The sequence below is a fragment of the Balaenoptera musculus genome, chromosome 13 (assembly GCF_009873245.2).
Source record: "Balaenoptera musculus isolate JJ_BM4_2016_0621 chromosome 13, mBalMus1.pri.v3, whole genome shotgun sequence".
Classification (NCBI taxonomy): Eukaryota; Metazoa; Chordata; class Mammalia; order Artiodactyla; family Balaenopteridae; genus Balaenoptera; species Balaenoptera musculus.
This window is the reverse complement of record NC_045797.1, coordinates 7,852,799-7,872,792: the sequence shown is the minus strand read 5'-3', so window position 1 is coordinate 7,872,792 and position 19,994 is coordinate 7,852,799. Positions and strand designations below refer to the sequence as shown.

General features: G+C 36.3%; 1 protein-coding gene across 9 annotated transcripts in view; it reads right to left on the bottom strand.

Annotated features, from left to right (window-relative positions):
- Positions 1-19,994, bottom strand: part of TSGA10 (testis specific 10) — a 109,309-nt gene that overhangs the window by 25,763 nt on the left and 63,552 nt on the right. For all 9 annotated transcript variants that reach the window (XR_005022467.1, XM_036873722.1, XM_036873720.1 and 6 more), the window contains 6 exons: positions 18,320-18,435; positions 15,475-15,629; positions 11,455-11,510; positions 10,166-10,334; positions 6,621-6,731; positions 2,864-3,049 (listed from right to left, as the gene is read on the bottom strand). Coding sequence is in view for 8 of the 9 variants with exons in the window: in XM_036873722.1 (XP_036729617.1) it covers positions 2,864-3,049; positions 6,621-6,731; positions 10,166-10,334; positions 11,455-11,510; positions 15,475-15,629; positions 18,320-18,435 (793 nt within the window). In the remaining variant the exon portion in view is untranslated. The remainder of the gene's footprint in view (positions 1-2,863; positions 3,050-6,620; positions 6,732-10,165; positions 10,335-11,454; positions 11,511-15,474; positions 15,630-18,319; positions 18,436-19,994) is intronic.

Sequence of the window (19,994 nt, the reverse complement as noted above, 5' to 3'; positions counted from 1 at the left end):
ACACTTTTAAGAAAACCAACTAAAACTGGGAGGGAACAGGAAAAGTCCGTGGCATCTGAAGTATGACCCTCTCTCCCCCTACCCAGCTCAGCATGATGGAAATTCCACTCCAGGTGGGTGCAGCTAAAAACAATGCTCCCTCTCCCCTCAGTACTCAGTCAAGAACTATAGTGTATTCCCAGGAGAGGCAGGCTATCAGCAGTTCTCATGCCACTCCAAAAGCTACTTATTTCACAGGCCAAGTTTCTGGCAACAATGTCTGGGAGATGGGGGCTCCCTTCTTCTGCCCAGCCTCTCCACATGGGATGGAGGTTCTATCTTGTTTGTGGCATACTGAGAACACTGTGGCTCTGACTCTCCTTGACACAGGTTATTCATAAGGAAGAGGTTCCATACCTGGAGAGGCATGCTGAGAAGGCCAGAGGCTACAGCCATATACCCACCATCCCCTCCAAGTGCCCAGATCCTAAAGCGGACACGTCACTCATAGAGAACTGCACCACTGTCCCCACACCAGCTTTAGAGCCAGGGCTCAGAGATTTTGCCCAGGGAGAGAGAGAGGCCTTAAAGCAGGAAGCTCCTAAATTCTTCCAAAGGAACTTTACTTCATTTACAACTGACCATAGGAAAATTCAAGTCTAAGGCACTCTCAAGAACAATGGAAGGTATGGCGAAACTACTTCAAGGCTATGTTGAAAAGAAATTTTAAAAAGAATGGTAAACTCTTAAGAGATACAAGCTCGACCATAGGTCAGCTAGTTTACCAGCGAAAATTAGGGGAAGAGACTGCTAAGAAGAATGTTCTCGGGTTCAGAAAAAACTCAAACATTGACCTCAAAAGCTATCCCTGTAAAACAACCCAAATTTAACTGAATCAGTCTATGAAGCAATTTGTGCTTGAGGGCACTGTTGAAAACAATAAAGCAAATAGCCAGAAATTAGTTGGGCTTAACAGCTGAGTGGAGTAAAGGAAAAGAGTCAAAAAAGGCCCTGCCAAAACCACTGTCATTGCAGGGTAACTGTGGACGCATTCAAGGCTGCACCTCTGAGGAGAAACATCAGAGGCTTCACACTTCAAGGGGAAAGGGGAGAAAGAAATTTCACTAAATAATCCAGCCAGTCTCTAATCATATAAACAAGCAGCCTTCCAGTTTCTGTTCCAACATGCAAAGAGCTTAGAGATCATCACTCCCATGCTCACAGTACGAAAAAAGCAGAAAATATGACAATAAACAACTCTTCTTTGATCTATCAGAGAACTGAAGACATAAAACGAATCACTGCACCCAAAATATAGAGAAAGGTAAATACAGAGAATTGCAGCTTACCAGGAGGAGAAACTGCCGTTGGAGCTAGCAACCGGTAGCAACACTTAAAGGGTAATTGACCACCTGCTAGAGACTGAGCATGAACTAGCTTGAGAGATACATCCTCCTGGGCTCCCAGCCTGAGGAGAATCCCACATTTTTATTAGTTCCGAGCAACTTCAGGCAAGTTATTAGAACCCCTGGAGCCCACTGGGTTTTCAGGATTAACATCCGAGAAAAATCCCCTCATGCTTCTAGCAGGGTGAGGGGAAAAGTAACCATTTTGAATAATCCCACAGAATTCTGTCCTTCTTGACAAAGGTCTGCCCCCAAAGGAGATAATTTTGTGACAGCACAACCAACATGGTTGTAACAGAGCCTAACCAATGTGGAGGGATGGTAGTACCTAACGCAGATTCTCTCAAGCCTTTCTACCTCATCTAAGGGAGAAAAAAACTGAGAAACACTTGTGAAGGTCACATCCCAGGGGCACAGGCCCACTAAAAGACTAAGACCTAATCGTAGGATAACAGAACATGTCTCCTCCACCTACACTTCACTACCACATCAACAGGGCTCCTGTATAATAATAGGAGGTCACAGTTGAAAGAACTACAAGGTTCAGACTCTATTTAAGGAGTCTCCAAGTGAACCCAAAGACAACAGAGGAGACAAAGAAGGACACCAGAAGGAATTTTAGCCTCTCTGACATGCACGGCTACAGTAAACAGTAATCATAGCCTAACTCATAGACAGATAAACACAAAACTTCACAGTAAAGGCCTATTTACCTCAGTAACTTTTACCAAATGCTGTTGTTGCAGCATTTTATTATAGAAAAAGTGAAGACAGTTAAATGTCCTTTAGTATGGGAATGAATTTTAAAAATAAAGTATTTTATTCAATGACTATAGAAGCAACTGTTTAGATGTACACTATATGTATTAAAATAGATACATTTCAAAATTATAATATTGAGCAAAAAAGGCAAATTGCAAATAGATACCTACAGTATATTATCACTTAAAAAAACTTAAAGCACACAAAACATTATACATCATTTGTGGGTGATAGATATGTAGAAAAAGTACAAACATATGAAAAAGAGTTATACAACTGACATGAAAGTTCTACATACCAACCATTAGGGAGGGAGGAGAAGAAAGGATGAGGAGTTGTATCTGCAATGTTTTGTTTCTTTAAATAAAGAGAGACTTTATTTAAATAATAAATATATTCTTTATAAATATGGCAAAATGTTAGCATCCTTCAACGTTGGAGATGGGCATATGTGGGTCTTTTATATTACTTTTGGGGAGGGCACCGTTTTCTCATGCTTGAAATAGTTTCTAATTTTTGAAAATGCTAAAGATTATTCTAGTTGTAGAGTAGGTAAGAGATCAGAGAACCAGAGCGAAGAACAGTTAACAGACTACAATTCACAGTATATTTAAATAACTTAAGTGTTCGTTTATACACTTAATTTACGGAAAGCCAAACAAAACTCTTTTAAATATGATACAGGATGTACTACAAGCATATTTTACCAAACTTACCTGCTCGACCTCTCTATTGAGGGCATCTACTTTTTCTTTTAATCTGTTACCCTCTGCCTCAGCAGTGATAAGTTCTAATTTGAGGGTATTGTTATCTGCCTCTGCTTGACGGGCCTTATTTTCCCAGTTTTCAGCATCTTCATTGGCTTTTCGGAGTTGGTCCATCATTTGCCGGTTCTCAGATTCCTAAAAAGCAAATCTTAGGTATTACTTTAGGAGAGTAAAATGTTAAACATGTGATGCAAATTAAACATTATTTGCCAGGTCACTGGGAATTTACTTGCAACGATGACCAACGGTACCATAATCTCAAGGACTCCTATCTCTACTCTCAGTTTAGAAAATTGGTCATCCTGTAATTAACAAAAGGGAATGGGACCAGGATCTGCCCTGGCTCCTGAGTCACACTCACTCATCTAGTAAAGTTTCCACTCTTATCTTCAAGACCTCAATGAATATGTTCTTATATTTGCTTTTGTTCAAACAAAATCCTCATTGCCTCCATATAGCTTCTTACTGACTACTTGCTGGTCTGGTTTCTGAGCTTCTGCCTTGACCTGACCTTTTGTATCTGTGTATTCCCTTGTTCCTGACTGCTCTTCTGGGTTGTACTACGGCTACAGAGCTTCTGCCTGCTTGCATATCTTAAGCGTCAGCTTCTGATAATTCTCCTGGTTTGGCGTGTTTCCTATCCGGTTCCTGCCTCTCATTCATAACCCCAGCCTTAATTTCCTCGATCATGGACTGTTCTGTGATTCACTTTTGCTCACTGTTCTAATAACTTGCCTGAAGTTGCTCAGAAGTAAAATATGAAACCTATGCCAATAAACACTACTCATAAATATACATTCATGTATATACTGGGCATACAATATAGAACCACTGTTAGAATCTATCATGATAAAGTTCTATCATGATGGACTGACTAAAGTAGGATCTTATTTCTAAAGGAAAACAATCAGCTCCTCAAATAATATATTACACTGAGTAATAATTATGAAGCTACTTTTAAAAAATTATTTTAGTAGTATGGTTTGGCCAACTCATTCTAAAAAATCATTTATAATTTTGGTAATTAATTAAAAAGGCACTAGATCTCTTTCTCTCCTACCTGTTAATAAACAGTTCAGAAACACTGGAATAAGCAACATCTAATTGTATAAGGCAAATTATAATAAACAACATCTAATTGTATAAAGCTTTCAAATCAGATTTTTCTCATAAATATGATTAATCATGAGACTGGTTGAAATTCAGTTAATATTGCCACCTTGTGGTCTGGCTGTACCTTGACCAATATGAAGGATCTTTGCCAAGTCTATTGATTAACAAGTTAACATACTAAACTACTGTATTGGCTTTTAAGATTCAGATATTCCAAATGTGCCAGTAGGAATCTGATGTGTGTTTTCTATTATTGCACTAAAAATAACAGTTGTGTACAGAGTATGTACTTGGGAGTTACATGATATAATATACATAAACTGAATTTTACCCACGTTAATTTTTACCCTCTTTAACTTTCTGTAGCACTTATTGTGTGTGTCATTCTCTTAAAATTGCCTTATAGCTTTATGTAGTTAGCTGTGGATGTACCATCTCCCCAATAACCCCTCAGATTCCTCGAAGATAGGAACCATTTTTATGTTGAATTCAGTTTTCTTAGGAATCATTTTTATATTAAATTTGGCTTTGTGACTAGGTAATATATGGTTCCAAGTTTAAGCAGCGAAAAAGACTGCATTAAAACGTCTCTCTGCCCTCTAACCACTTAGTGCCCTCCCTCCCAGCAGCCAGCAACCACAGTTTACCCTTTTTTGTACCTGCCCAAAGCAGCCAGAGCAGTGTGGGGTGCAAGATGGGCAACATTATAAAGAAAGTGAAACTGATCTTTGGTATTCTCCAGTTCTCTCTTTGCAGATCTCTTTCCCTCTTTCTGGTGCTTCCCCACCAGTTCCCTCTGGTTGACCACTGGGCTCTTTAAACCCCTCCACCAGGGCAAAGGCAAAGCTGCTGCCTCAGCTGGAATCCTTTGCACTTCCTGTCTGAATCATGGATACAGCCTCTCCTAACTGCTCTTCCCTCTCCTTTGTTACCCTTCTGATTTATTCTTTTCCCAACATTTCCCGAACAATCTTTCTAAAAGGCAATTCTTCAAATAACTTCTGTGTGTATGCTGTGATGAAAGCTTCCTAAAAATACAGTTTACCACCCACCTTCACATTCCACTCTAGCTACAGGACCTACTTTCCCCCCCCCTACTTGTTGTCCCCACTGCCAGGGGTGCCATTCTGTTTCCTCGCAGTTTTTCAACTCTCTCACCTCAGCGCCCAGCATACTGCACACTGAATGGATGGGTGATGAATAAAGTACTCGACAATCCTTAATGGACCTCCCTACCAAAATGGACCCGTGATCCTTTCTCTCAGGGGAGTGCCTGGATCCACCCGGCTATGTTGTGAAACCGAGTCTCAAAAAAGAACTCACATGAGGATGCTAAAAGCTGAGAGGAGTTTGATGTGTGATGTTTGAAAATACAATTCCAGAATCTAAAAGCCCCATTCCCTAATGGTGGAATTTCAGGTAATGCGACAGGCTAGGGAGAAAAAGGGACGTGTCTAACATTGACTGAAAGCTTACTACGTTAAATGTTGTTCAGATAGTCTTTTATTTATATTCTGCCTTATTCCAGAAAAGACTTAGATGGCTCACTGTGCTAGGCTATCTTACTCACTTGGGTGTTCTTCCCAATTACCGATGGGACACTGAAACTGAGGGAGGTTGAGTGGCCTATAGAAGTCCACGGCATTAGTAAGAGGAAGAGTCAGACCTATCTGACTCCAAAGCTTCTGTCCATTTATGACATTACATTGCTAGCACCTTCAACTCAAGAAGGGTAGGAAATCACCTGCTTTGGCAACATGAGGCTGCTGCCTTACTGCCTGAAAACAAGGGTTGCAATTCACGAGTCCTTAGAATCTCTCATCTCTCAAAGTCCTGAATGGTCTTATGTACACCATAAATAAATGCTCAAGATATGTTTATGGACTGAAATTACATGATATGTTAAATACAAGGAGGAAAACTGTTTGGGGGGAGGAATTCGTATTAATGGTTTGATTGTTATGTAAGTAGGTAACACCACACTTATTACAGTAGTCAATCCAACACTATTTTATATAATAGCTTATCAAATGGACATACCCAACATCCTTGGTCTAGCTGTCTGTTTATTCCAGGGTTGTCACACATGTGCCCAAATTATCGGGAATCATCTGATATCAGACATGCCAGTCGACGTGCGCCTAGTCGACTGGTTACTAACAGAGAAATGGAGAAGAGAGCCATCTGCCCTCTGGTTCTGAGAAACAGGTGGCTCCACAACAGAGTGATCAATTCTGATCTGCTACACAATCAGGTGGAGCCTCTTTTGTCAAAGGTTTGTAACTGTAAACTACCATTTCCAAATATAAGTGAGCCCAACTTGATTCTGGCCCCTTGTTCTTCATCCAATTAGGAGGATTCTGCTTATCTAAAATGGCTAAGTGGCAAATAAAAGGGGTGTATCCTTGAGTTACCTTTCTGGACATTGGTGACATTCTAAATATATAGTTAACACGTAATTGTCAACATTAAAATAGGCTATGCCTTAAAGAAATGCACTTGATTCAGCTGTCCCTATGAGTACAATCAATCAACAGCTTTAGTGAAAACTCAAGTATCTCGAGCCAAGGTGAAAATATATATATATACATACTTCGGACTTTAATACATTCTTCAGTTTATTAACCTCCAAATTAGTGTCTTGAACCTTCTGTTTAATGTCACTAAGCTCATTATGAGTATCATTCAGTTTTTTAGACAGTGCCTATGAGAAAAAGACAGTTAGATCTGACTACAAAAAATTAAAAATTGCTCTATGTCAAAACCACAATAAAAATTTTTTAAAATATTTACAGTAAATATGATAAATAAAAATTAATATACCTAATATATAAAGCTCATATAAAGACAGTGAGAAAACACAAGAGTCTAAACAGTAAATGGGCAAAGAACCCAAACACAATTCACAAAAAGGAAGCATAAGTGGATAATACTTGAAAAAAGTTAAAATTTACTAGTAATCAACAATATGGTAAGGAATGGGCGTTTCCATGTATTATTAGAGTAAATGTAAATTTGAGAAAAGCAAATCTGTGGTCTGCTACCTGGTGATGACATAAGACACATTTTTAAAAGCTCATAAAAACAAGAAAGACAAATATGTTACTTTTTGTTAAAGGTGGGAGATGGATGCTTGGGTATTCACAATACCCATGTCCACTTAGAAGGTTTTTTAATTTAAAAAAGAAACCTCATAAGCGTCTGATTCAATTTGAAACTAAATCTATAAAATTTAATGAAAAAGAATGTTTATTAAGGCATTATTTGCTATGTGACAATATTTATTCACATTAGGTGAATGATGCAGTAAATAATAGTATCTACATAGTGGTAAAACCACACAGAATACTATGCATTCATGAGAAATGTTTGGAATAATTTTTAATAACAGAGAAAAATGTTAATGTATATTTGAAAAAAATCAGGACAAAACACTAAAAACAACTCAATTTGTTTAAAATCGTGGTATTGAGGAAGAAATTTTTTTTAAGGTTTCTGCTTTCCAAATCTTTTATGATACGGGTTTTTTCTTTTTTTTAACATCTTTATTGGAGTACAATTGCTTTACAATGGTGTGTTAGTTTCTGCTGTATAACAAAGTGAATCAGCTATACGTATACATATATCCCCATATCCCCTCCCTTTTGCATCTCCCTACCACCCTCCCAATCCCACCCTTCTAGGTGGTCACAAAGCACCGAGCTGATCTCCCTGTGCTATGTGGGTGCTTCCCACTAGCTATCTATTTTACATTTGGTAGTGCATATATGTCAATGCTACTCTCTCACTTCGTCCCAGCTTACCCTTCCCCCTCCCTGTGTCCTCAAGTCCATTCTCTACGTCTGCGTCTTTATTCCTGTCCTGCCCCTAGGTTCTGCAGAACCTTTTTTTTTTTAGATTCCATATATATGTGTTAGCATATGGTATTTGTTTTTCTCTTTCTGACTTACTTCACTCTGTATGACAGACTCTAGGTCCATCCACCTCATTACAAATAACTCAATTTTGTTTCTTTTTATGGCTGAGTAATATTCCATTGTATATATGTGCCACATCTTTTTTATCCATTCATCTGTCGATGGACACTGAGGTTGCTTCCATGTCCTGGCTATTGTAAGTAGAGCTGCAATGAACATTGTGGTACAGGACTCTTTTTGAATTATGGTTTTCTCAGGGTATGTGCCCAGTAGTGGGATTGCTGGGTCGTATGGTAGTTCTATTTTTGGTTTTTTAAGGAACCTCCATGCTGTTCTCCATAGTGGCTGTATCAATTTGCATTCCCACCAACAGTGCAAGAGGGTTCCCTTTACTCCACACCCTCTCCAGCATTTATTGTTTGTAGATTTTTTGATGATGGCCATTCTGACCGGTGTGAGGTGATGCCTCATTGTAGTTTTGATTTGCATTTCTCTAATGATTAGTGATGTTGAGCATCCTTTCATGTGTTTGTTGGCAATATGATATGAGTTTTTTAACAACCTGCAGTCCTCTGTAGGAGTTTTTTAACAACCTGCAGTCCTCTGTAGGAGTTTTTTAACAACCTGCAGTCCTCTGTAGATCCCTACAGAGGGATCCATCTTCTACTCTTGGGCCCTCTGACCCAAACAAAGGAAAAAACTATTCTTGAACATTTGTATATTGTTATGATACTAATTTTCTTCTGATTATAAAAGATGTTTATGAAGGTATAACAAACAACTATGATGTTATAGTAAGCTAATAACTGTTAAAAAATATTTATCTAGTGATTATGCTAGACACTCTACATTCTTGTTAGGCATATTCTCATCTACTCTCCATTTTTACAGTTGATAAACTGAGAGAAGTTAAATGATAGGATCACACAGCCAGGCAGGGGACTTGAACTCAGTGGGTCTTAAACACTCCACTCTATTGTCTTCTCATGTAGAACAAAGCATGATATAAAGTGCCATGTGGTTTTATCCCAGCTACATTAAAAAGTTCATGTAAAAGACAGTATAAAAATTTTTTAAGTACATTGAAAATCAGTAAAAAATACATTAACAGTGGGTAACTCTGGGTGGTAAATATGAGAGTTTTTAATCTAATTTTCATAAATATAACTTATATTTACCTTTAGCCTATTTGCTTTAGCTATAAATAGAGCACTATAGTAGATCCTATAAATTCACATCTCTTGTTTTTATTGCTATTAACTTTTAAAGGATAAACTTTCGTTTAAAATAGTTTAGACTTATAGAAGAGTTATTAAAATAGTATAGAGAGTGCCCATATACCCTACACTTAGCTTCCTCTATTATTAACATCTTATATTAGTATGGTAAATTTGTCACAATTCATGAACCAATATTGATACATTATTAACTAAAGTCCATATTTTATTCAGATTTCTTCCATTTTTACATAATGTCCCTTTTCTGTTCCAGGATCCCATTATTCATTAATTTTTGAACACAGTACTTTCACACCTCAGGCAACTTTTTAATAACTAACCAAGTTTTGCAACTTTATATCTGATTATATAAATTAAAATATTTAACAGTTAAAAAAATACAGACTTTTATGATGCAAACTGAACACATTGAGAGTGATAGCAAAGCAAGGGAAATTATGTGGACCAAAAATTTTACAGGGGAAAGAAAGTTTCCAAGTAGAATTTTTTAATGTTAAAATTAAAAGTGATATTGGTAATGAGAGCTCTGGATAAAGCTGAACTGTACTGGCTTAGAGAGGAAGTAATTAAAAGAGAAATTTTCCTAAAAAGAATCACAGTGCTAAGGAGGACCAAATAATGTATCACGGTCTGTATACTCATATTCAAACAGAATAACAGTCCATCAAATAAATCTACACTTTTCTTAAAAATTTCGGAAGGTTATCTTCATTTGTTGGTTTATTCAAATATTTATTCTTCACTAAGGAAGTACTTCCTAAGGTTTAATACAAATCTATTATACTCCCGTTCCCTCTTTTCTCTGATATTTAATACTATATGTCTGAAAATTTCATTTAGAAATTATGTGGCATATTCTGTGTAATAAAGGTAAAAAATGGCTAGTTCCAAAGCCTGAGCTTTTCTACAAAATGAAATGAGGGCTATGCCTCAGAAGAAATACCTATTTTTCTTGGAGAAAAAGATTGTAGGAACAAGTATACCTGGTTTTCTTGTTTAGCTTTAGAAAACTTTTCTTGGAGATTGTCATTCTCATGAGCCAAGATATCCCTTTCCCTGGCAATTTGAGACAGTTCATCATTTGTTTCATCCAATTGCCGACGCATTCTGGAAATGTCTTGTTCACACATAATTAGGGCTTCAGTAGACTGTCTATTCCACAAATCAAATAGTACATAAGAAGAGACATTTTACCGGAACAGAATAACAAATTTTCACAAGACAGAAGATAGACAGTTAGCATGAAAACATTTGAAGAAGTTTTAAATACATTTAAATTTGTAGGAATAAACACTGCAGAGATAGTGCACTGAAGTTCCTCTGTGTTGCCAACATTTCACTATAAAAAAGGATGCCAAATATACACGGTAGTCAGTGATTTGTTAAGCATTTCAAAACTTCTGATGTTCAAGTATAAGAAAGCCTTCATCCTACCTCTAGCTGCTATGGCTTAGTCTCCTCTACAGGCTCCTCTTCCTCTGCCCGCTTAAAAATGAATGGTTCTCCGAGCTTAACCCTTAGCCTCCTGATTCTTCTCACGCTACCCCTTCTCTCAGACAATTCCTATTCATATCCGTGGCTCCCAACCCTGTCTACACCCAGACGACTCTGAAATGATCACCCCAGCCTCAGCCTCTCCCTTACACTCTAGACCCTTATATTTAACTGCTTACTACACATACTTATAAGGACATCGCAAAGGCGTCAAAGAAAAATCTTTTCTCACGTAGGTTCATGTCCAGTATTCATCCCCAGCCAGAAACCTGGCATTTTTCTAGATTTTCTCCTTTACAAACACCACTCTCCTGTCCTCCAAACTCCCAACCCCAATTTATCATCACCTCTGCAGCCTAGCTGATCTTTCCGGCATAAAAATCTCAAAATTCTTTAATGATTTCTCATTGCCCACAGACTCATTTGTCTGTAACACAGGCCTCTGCCTGCCTACCTAGTCTCTCCTCCATTTCTCCCCTTACACTTTGGGTTCCAACACACTCACCTACTTGTCATTCAAGAGGCTCTTGGACATGATCTGTGGTTCTTTGGGGCTTTGTTATTCTTTCTACCTTGAATGCTTTCTCTTTCTTTTCCTTGGCAAACAGCGTATCCTCCCTTTACTTCCCTAAACAGACTTAGGCCTCCTTTTAACATTAGAGAGTTATCATCTTACATATAACACTAAGCTCCTTGTTTCTTACTATCTTTGTACAATACCTAACATAGTACTTTGCCCCCAATAAGTGCTCACATTTTTGTTGAATAAGTGACTTACCTTGATGCCTGTTCCATCTCAGCAATGATATTCTTCATGCCTGAAATGGTCTTTTCCTTGAAAAGTAATATAAGTATTAAAGAAAAAATTATCTTAAACTGTTATTTCTGTTAAAACTGAATAAACTAAAAGAATTTCCCCTCCCTTTTGGATTTCCATTTGGTTTTAAACATTTATGTTCTATTTTTCTTTGCTACACTTTAAAACTAAAGCCTAATATATCAGTGTGAGTATATGTACTGGATAAAAACAATAGATTATCTCATTTAAGCAAAGACTATACTTAGGTATATGATATTAGATCATTATATCAAATACCGTTAAAAGATGTTTTGTGCAGTTATCCAGCAACACAAGAACCCCTTAAGCACCCTGTTTTTGGAAGAAAACCAATGGTTTGGCATTGTAGTGTTCTATACTGGGAATAGGACTGATTTACTTCCTCAATTCTTCATGTTATAAAACCCAGGAAAGTGAATCATGTAAAACTGAATTTAGTTATTAAGAATAACTTCGACCAAGTATAATATATATATGTCATCAACATCATCTTCAAAAAGCTTTTCCAATGGAATTACTTATAAAAGTATATGATTAATTTTAGGTGTGAGTTAATAAGGAGGTAAGCATTAGGCCTAGAGCAAAGGTATAAAAAAATAAATTGCTATTCTTCCTTTTCAAGGGTATGGTGAGGAAGTAGAATTAATGGAGTCAATCAAGACTGAAATGAGGGGGAATATCTTAATGCCATCAATACCATTACCACACCTCCTCCTTTAAAAACTCGCTGATCCTGAACTAGTTACAGATACTTTACATAGGTTCTTAGCACTAACATTAGTCCTAAAAAAGTAGGAAAATTATTCTTTCACTAAATACCTAGATTTCACTTTGCCCTTTAAATTTTCAAATCCTTAGTAACCAAGTAGCAAGATGAAAAACTAAATCTGTATTTCCCAACTAGTGCTGTTCCTTTCATCAGAGAGACAGGTGTGTGTGTGAGTGTGTGTGTGTGTGTGTGTGTGTGTGTGTGTGTGTGATCTTCCTTTATTCACGTGCTCCTCTCTAGGGTATTTTTAGCTCTGGTTTTCCATTCTGCTTTCTGGTAGAATGGTACAGATTCCACATCTGGCAGTAATGGGTATCGAAGTATGGTTAAAATATCCATTAGCAAAACTGTTAAATCCCTTTAAGAAGCACAAGCCAATGGAAGAAAAACTCAAAGAGAAAATACCACTTAAAATGGAACATTTACACATGCTTTTGAAATATAACTTAATACACTTCTAAATAAATTCTGAAAAGCTAATTGAACTTCTAGTGTTTCCGACAGAAGTTCCTTGGTTAAAATTTAAACATGGTTTATAAGCCTAAAAAGGACTTTCCTTTATCAATAGAAATTCATCTTGAAAGACTCTCTAAGAACACTGTGAAGTATCCAGGGCAACAAAATTACTGTATAGAATCCAAAAATATATCCTCTTAGCCTATTTTTCTCTTAATATGACCCAAATAGTACTATTTCTTAAATTGTTGAAATTTATGCCATCATTTTCAATTTGATATTCCTTGTACAACCTCAATACGTTTGTCCAACCAGTGACATAGATTCAAGTTAATTGTTAAAAATTCAACTTGGACAGGATGGTCATAAATCTACTCAGAAAAAAGAAACAAACTAAAATTTTACACAAATAATTCTGGCTTTTATGATTCAAAAATCTGTGAACTGGCTATTTTCTAACTTTAGTTGGTAGCAAGTAGTAGAACATCTTTTAAAACTATGATTACCAGTAAAAATTCACCTTATTCACTATAATATAGACTTTTCCATAGTAATTTATTTCTGTAATCTCCAGATTAAACTATAAAACTACTGCTTTTCACTGAAAGGCATGATAAATTCAGCTCTGAAATATCACTCTAGAGAATATTTCCTCTTTTGAATGTCTAACACTGTTTTAAAAAGTTATTTTCCCTTCATAAGATGGATGCGTTTACATTCATAATCCTATACAAAACTCTTAATTTTGAAATGGACTTGCAACTCAATATTCTTTATGAAGGAAAAGATAATATTGGTACAGTTAGTAGAATGGAAGAAATGTGAAATACAAGATATAACAGAGGGTACAGATATTCAGAAAGAATTGAGTAATTTGTTTCTAAATATTAATGCTTTTAAAGAAAATCATGTTTAACTATTCAAAAAGTGGTTTGAATATAATGAGAAACAAAATCCCACCCCCCAAAATACCATAAAATTTCAAAAATATTAAAAGGTATTAACTATAAAGTAATGAGTCAGACTTTTCAACAAGTTAAAAGCCAAAATTTACTACCTCACGTATTTTGATAACTTCAGTTGTGCTCATGATTCCCAAATCTATTAACTTCAATTTTCTCTCCAAACCTTAAAATCCAAGAGCCTATGAATATTTCACTACATGTCCCAAAGGCATGTCAATAATCTTCCTCTCTAAGCTTGTTCTGTGTCCTGTGTTTCCTACTTCACGCATAGGAACTATTCATATGGTTCCTAAGTCAGAAAGCACATCTTGTCAGTCTTACTTCCTATATAGAGTTGTCTATTTCTCTCATGGATACTGCCACTCTCCTAATACAGTTCTTATCATTTTACTCCTAACTAGGGTCCTTGTCACTATTCTCATTTCCCTATAATCCACCTTTTATGTAGATTAACAAGGGCTAGGATAATGTTTTAAAGATCTAATTGTAACATTTCATTTTCATTATTTCAATGTTCCTCTATATCCATGATGATGGAACCTAAACTCAACATCATGTGTAGTTCTGATTTCTTGCTTATCTATCCCATCTCATCTTTTACCACCGCCCCCCCTTCATCCCCCCATACTCAACTCTTTGCACTCTATTCTCTGGACATATTAAACTATCAAGAAATCTCATGAAATTCTCTTATGAAAGCCACTGGGCTTTCATATAATCTGCTCTACTTGTTTGGATCACCCTTTCTCTAAAAGGTGTTCTACATGTCTGTATCACTCTTTCTCTCACTGTCCCCTTTCTCTAAATCTTTTCTTGGCTAATTCCTAGTCATCTTTCAGGGCAGTGCAGGCACCATCACTGTGTGGAAGGCTTCCTAGATCTTCTCCCTCCCCTAATCCAACCCCCAGGCTGAATCAGGTATGTTTCTGACAAACTTCACTCATACATTGTGCATACGTCATTATGGTACTTAGCACATTCTATCATAACAGCCTCTTTCTTTATCTTTCTCCGAATTATACCATAGGCCTTTGGAAGGTATGCCCACTCAACCTCAGTTTCTAACATAATTCCTGTTACATGTCAATAAATGTTTGTTGAATGGATGGATGGATGGATAAATGAATGAATTAGTTCCCTTGGAGAGGGGAAAGACCTTATGCCAGTGATGCTGCCTTTGCTTAAGACATCTGTGGAAAACAGTTTAGGAATTGCCTTCAGAATCAGTTTATGAGCTAGAAAAGGGGGTCAATATTTCCCTGCCTTTTTGAGAACACCTTTTTGTTGTTGTTGTTGTTGTTTGAACAACAGAAATGTGGGATGAAGCTTATCATCTAACTTTATTCACCAGTTCCATGTGATCCACTCTCAAGGCTAAGGATGATGTAACAACATGCCCCCAGTTCTGAACACAATTACAAAGGTGGTTTTAATGAAATATACATATTGCCTCCCAAGGTGGCTACCTGAAAACATAAGTTCTGCTGTGCTTTTAAAAAGAAATCAGTCTCACTGCTTTTTTTTTATTATGCTTTACATTTTGATATTTGAATTATTGTTAGTGAATGTTGATCATAAATTGATGACAGAAAAACCTATTTAAAAATATTAGCTAGTGAATTTGAACACATATTTCCTAAGACTATCTTGAAATATTTCAAAATCAGATTTTAAAGTTTTAGCTCTCTAGGAAAAAATTGAGAAAATCCTATTATTTTATTCAGATTCAAGTTCAAACATTTCTTTTAAACCACGGTTGTCAGAACATACTTTCATTGCCAAACTCTCTCCAAGAGATGCAATATTCTCAGATTTTTTATCCAAACATGCTTGCAGGCATTCCTTTTCTTTAGCCAGATCATTGAGGGTTGCACCAAGAATGCTGATTTCTTCTCGCTGGGCAATACTTTGTCTTGTAAAATTATCTAAATGTGTAATCATAAAGGCATTGTTTTAATCAAGATAAATTTTTTTCCAGTTCAAGCAGAGTGAAATACTTTTCAAAGTTAATTCTCCTATATTATATTCAATGACTAAATATAAAGTACTGTATCCCAAATAAATAATGGCTTTTGTTGTTAGTGATTAAAAATGAAGGTTAATCATGAAATTCTAAATGACATAAATGTAAAAGCACAATTAACACATTTGAATTAGAACAGCAAAGGATATATGTGGAATCTAGAAAAATGGTACAGATGAACCGGTTTGCAAGGAAGAAATAGAGACACAGATGTAAAGAACAAACATATGGACACCCATGGGGGAAAGAGGTGCGGGGGGAGGTGGTGGGATGAAGCGGGAGATTGGGATTGACATATACACACTAATATGTATAAAATAGATAACTAATAAGAATCTGCTGTATAAAAAAATAAATTAAATAAATTAAAAAAACATAACGGAAAAGAATATGATAAAGAATGTATATATATATGTATAACTGAATCACTTTGCTGTACAGCAGAAATTAACACAACATTGGAAATCAACTATACTTCAATAAAGTATATTTTTTAAAAAAAGAACAGCAAAGGAAAGTTCCTTATAACAAGTTCTCAAAGTAGAATGTGTGGTGGGGTAGGGGAGGGTGTGTGGATGAAGCACGTGGACTATCAATTTTCCCCCCTCTAATTTCACCTCCCTCTAGCTTAGAATCACTGTTGGATGTCAGCTGGTAACTAACAGATCTTAATAAAATATCCAATTAAGTCATCTTCAGAGTCAAATATCTTCTAGTATTTTGGTTTTTCTAAAGTAGTGTTATAAAAATTCCTAGAAAAAAAATCATCCCAGGAAGTCTGATTTGATTTGTAAGAACGCTGGCAAGCCAATGTCACTGTTGAAGGACTGAAAGATGGTGTAGAATAGTGGTTTCTAAATTGTGGTTTCTCAACCAGCACCATTGGCAGCACCTGGGAACTTGTAAGAAATACAAATTCTTAGGTCCCATCCTAGACCTACTGAATTAGAAATTCTGAGTGGGCAGACCAATTTATGTTTTAACAAGCACCCCTCCCAAGTGATTCTAATGCACAATAAAGTTTGAGAACCACTTTAGGAAATTGGTAAGGATACAAAAGCCCTGGCCGTATCCTACTTCGAGGAGCCTAGCTCAGTGAGCTTTAGCTCTCCAGGTAAAGACTGAAGTTTGAGAACCACTGGTCTAGAGCTCTACCAAGGAAGCTCTGTGTGACTAGACCTCTAAGTAAATGCCCGCCAAGGGCCACCCAGTGCAGCACTAAGAGACGTAATCCCATATGCCAAGAGGGTGATTTATATAATACATCACATCCCTTTTCCAGGCAAACCACATGTTTTGGATGTTCTGGTATCTGAGTTCATTCCCATTGGCATAAAATAAACTCTAAAACAGCTAGTATCTCCTAGCTTAAAAAAATCCTCAACCCCACATCCCACTTAAGCTACCACCCCATTTTTCTACTACTCTTAATAGCCAAACTTCTTAAGACTTCTATTCTCTCCTGTCTCTACCTCCTCACTTCCCAATCATTCATCAACCTACTCGATCTTCCACATCTAACACTATAATTCAAACTTTCTGGGGGGTCAGTGCTACCAAAACCTCCAATGTGCCAATCCAATCAATGTTTTTTCATTCTCATCTTATTTTGCTTCTTGAAAGTATCTGACAATTGATCATATCCACCTTTTAAAAACATGTTGCTCTCTTGCTTCCCAAAATGACACTCACTTCTGGGTTTCCTTCCTATGTCTTTGGCTTCTTCTTACTCAGTCCTGGAACCTCTTCTCCTCATTCTCTATATTTCCCCTAGGTGATTTCATGGTTTTAAAACATCATTTATATGCTGATGTGTCCCAAATGTATATCTTTAGCTTAAATTTCTCATCTGAGATACAAACTTATCTATTTACCTGCTTACCCTACATTTTACTTGAACTTAAAATATCCAGAAATGAGTTTTTCAATCTTCCCCTTTTATATTTTCTTTTAATACTTCCTGTCTCAATAAAAAGCACCTCCACCCACCTAACTGCTTATGTCAGATATTTTTGAACTGCATAATAGCAAATCTTAAAAATATTTATTCAGTTTTAAGATGGGCTCTTTTATAGTCCTGACAAAAATTTTACTTTAAAGTTATAAGAAGATTAAGTTATGACCATATTTTCATAAAGATCACTGGTAAGAAACAATAATAGGAGACTTTATAAAAATAATTTTCTCTATAAACGCAAGTGATACTATAGATATAGCCAAATATATGTACACTTTCCACCAAAAATAGTATATATGTAATATATTTCATTACAACAGCTATGGGCATGACATATACTACAAAAACTTATAAATTCAAAATTGATCATCATAAATTTACAAAGTATTGCTGCTTTGTTTAGCTATTTCTTCATTGAAAAATATGAAGCTATGTCTAAGTATTTATGGTCCTAAATTTAAGTAAAAATTTGTATTATCAAAGAAAAATATATTTTCCCATGATTTCTGACTAAAAAACTTTAATTTAAGGGCATATTTCTAAGTTTATCTATGTTATAACTGAAGAGAAGAAAACTGTTTTTTAAACCAGACTTTTAAAGAAAAGTAACATCAGGAAAAAAAAAAAAAACTCACCAAGTTTTTCATCCAAGCACATAATTTTCTCCTGAGTAAGCTGTAGCTCATATTTTTTCTTAGCAAGGTGTCGTTGAGTATCAGAAAGATCTTTTTCTGTGTTTTCATATAAAAGTCTGTAAACATTTTAATAATAAAACTAATTCTGAAATTTTGTTTTATCAACTTTTTATTGTATTTAAACCTAAAAACTTTTAAGAATACTAACGTACATTTTTTCCTTCTTAGTATTTTCATTATAAAAACACATTATAGGAGGTTTGAAATATAAAGGATAAAAAGGGATCCTCAATCCACCACTCCAACATAAGCAACTATTAGCATTTTGGTGTTCATCAGTTTATATTTTTTTGGCTACACATATTTTAAAGTTACCATATTCTAAATTCAAAACTGAATCCTGATTTTTTTTCCACCTACACTTAATCTTTAATATTTTTTAATCTTATTATTCAGCCCTCCAAATTATCATTTTCTGGCTGAAAAATCTTATATGAGCAGTAACCATTTAGTTAAGTACTCCCCTAATATTAGACATTTAGGTTCATTTCAGGTTTTCACTATTATAAATAAATCTGTAATGAATAGCATTTCACTGAGTCCACAAACATTTATTAAGTGTCTAGGATGTACCAGGCACTAGGTGTTGAGGAAGCTATAGAGAACTAGGTGGGCAGTGGCCCTGGTCTCATGGAGTTCACAGTCAATAAACAAATATTAATAAGTAAACAGACTATAATTTCTGGAAATATGGAAGCTAGAAAATCTGAAAGTCCTCTCACCACAAAACACTTACACAAACTAAATATGATGTAAGAAGCATCCTTTTAAATGTATAGCAAAACTTAGAAGGATTTGTAAGGGAAGTCCCCTGGAGCCAAATCAGAGCAATAAGACAATGAACTGATGTTATGTTGGATACAGTTGGGGTTTGCCTGTCTCTGTGGCCTAGAGTCTTGCCTTTTAACTCAGAAACAGAAGATGAGGCCACAGAGATGGCTGCAACACAAGTATTAGAACTAAGGTCCGGGAATTCCCTGGTGGTCCAGTGGTTAGGACTATGTGTTCTCACTGCTGAGGGCCCAGGTTTGATCCCTGGTTGGGGAATTAAGATCCCACAAGCCATGTGTCATGGCCAAAAAAGAAAAAAAAAAAAAAAGAAGAATTAAGATCCTCTACCATAAGGCCACTAAGGGCTACACTATTTTTTTTTTTCATATTATTTTACACGCTTGAAGACTTCATTTTTTTTAAAGAGCTCCTGACTTATTTATTTATTTACTTTATTATTATTTTTGGCTGTGTTGGGTCTTTGTTTCTATGCAAGGGCTTTCTCTAGTTGTGGCAAGTGGGGGCCACTCTTCATCGCGGTGCGCGGGCCTCTCACTGTTACGGCCTCTCTTGTTGTGGAGCATGGGCTCCAGACATGCAGGCTCAGTAGTTGTGGCTCATGGGCCTAGTTGCTCCGTGGCATGTGGGATCTTCCCAGACCAGGGCTCGAACCCGTGTCCCCTGCATTAGCAGGCAGATTCTCAACCACTGCACCACCAGGGAAGCCCATGGGCTACACTATTACTGGAGAGGACAGACTAGAAGAAATCAGCTTGCCAAACATTGCTAGGGCCAGGGTAATAAAAATAACTAAAAGTCTTCATTGGGAATTCTCAATCTCAAG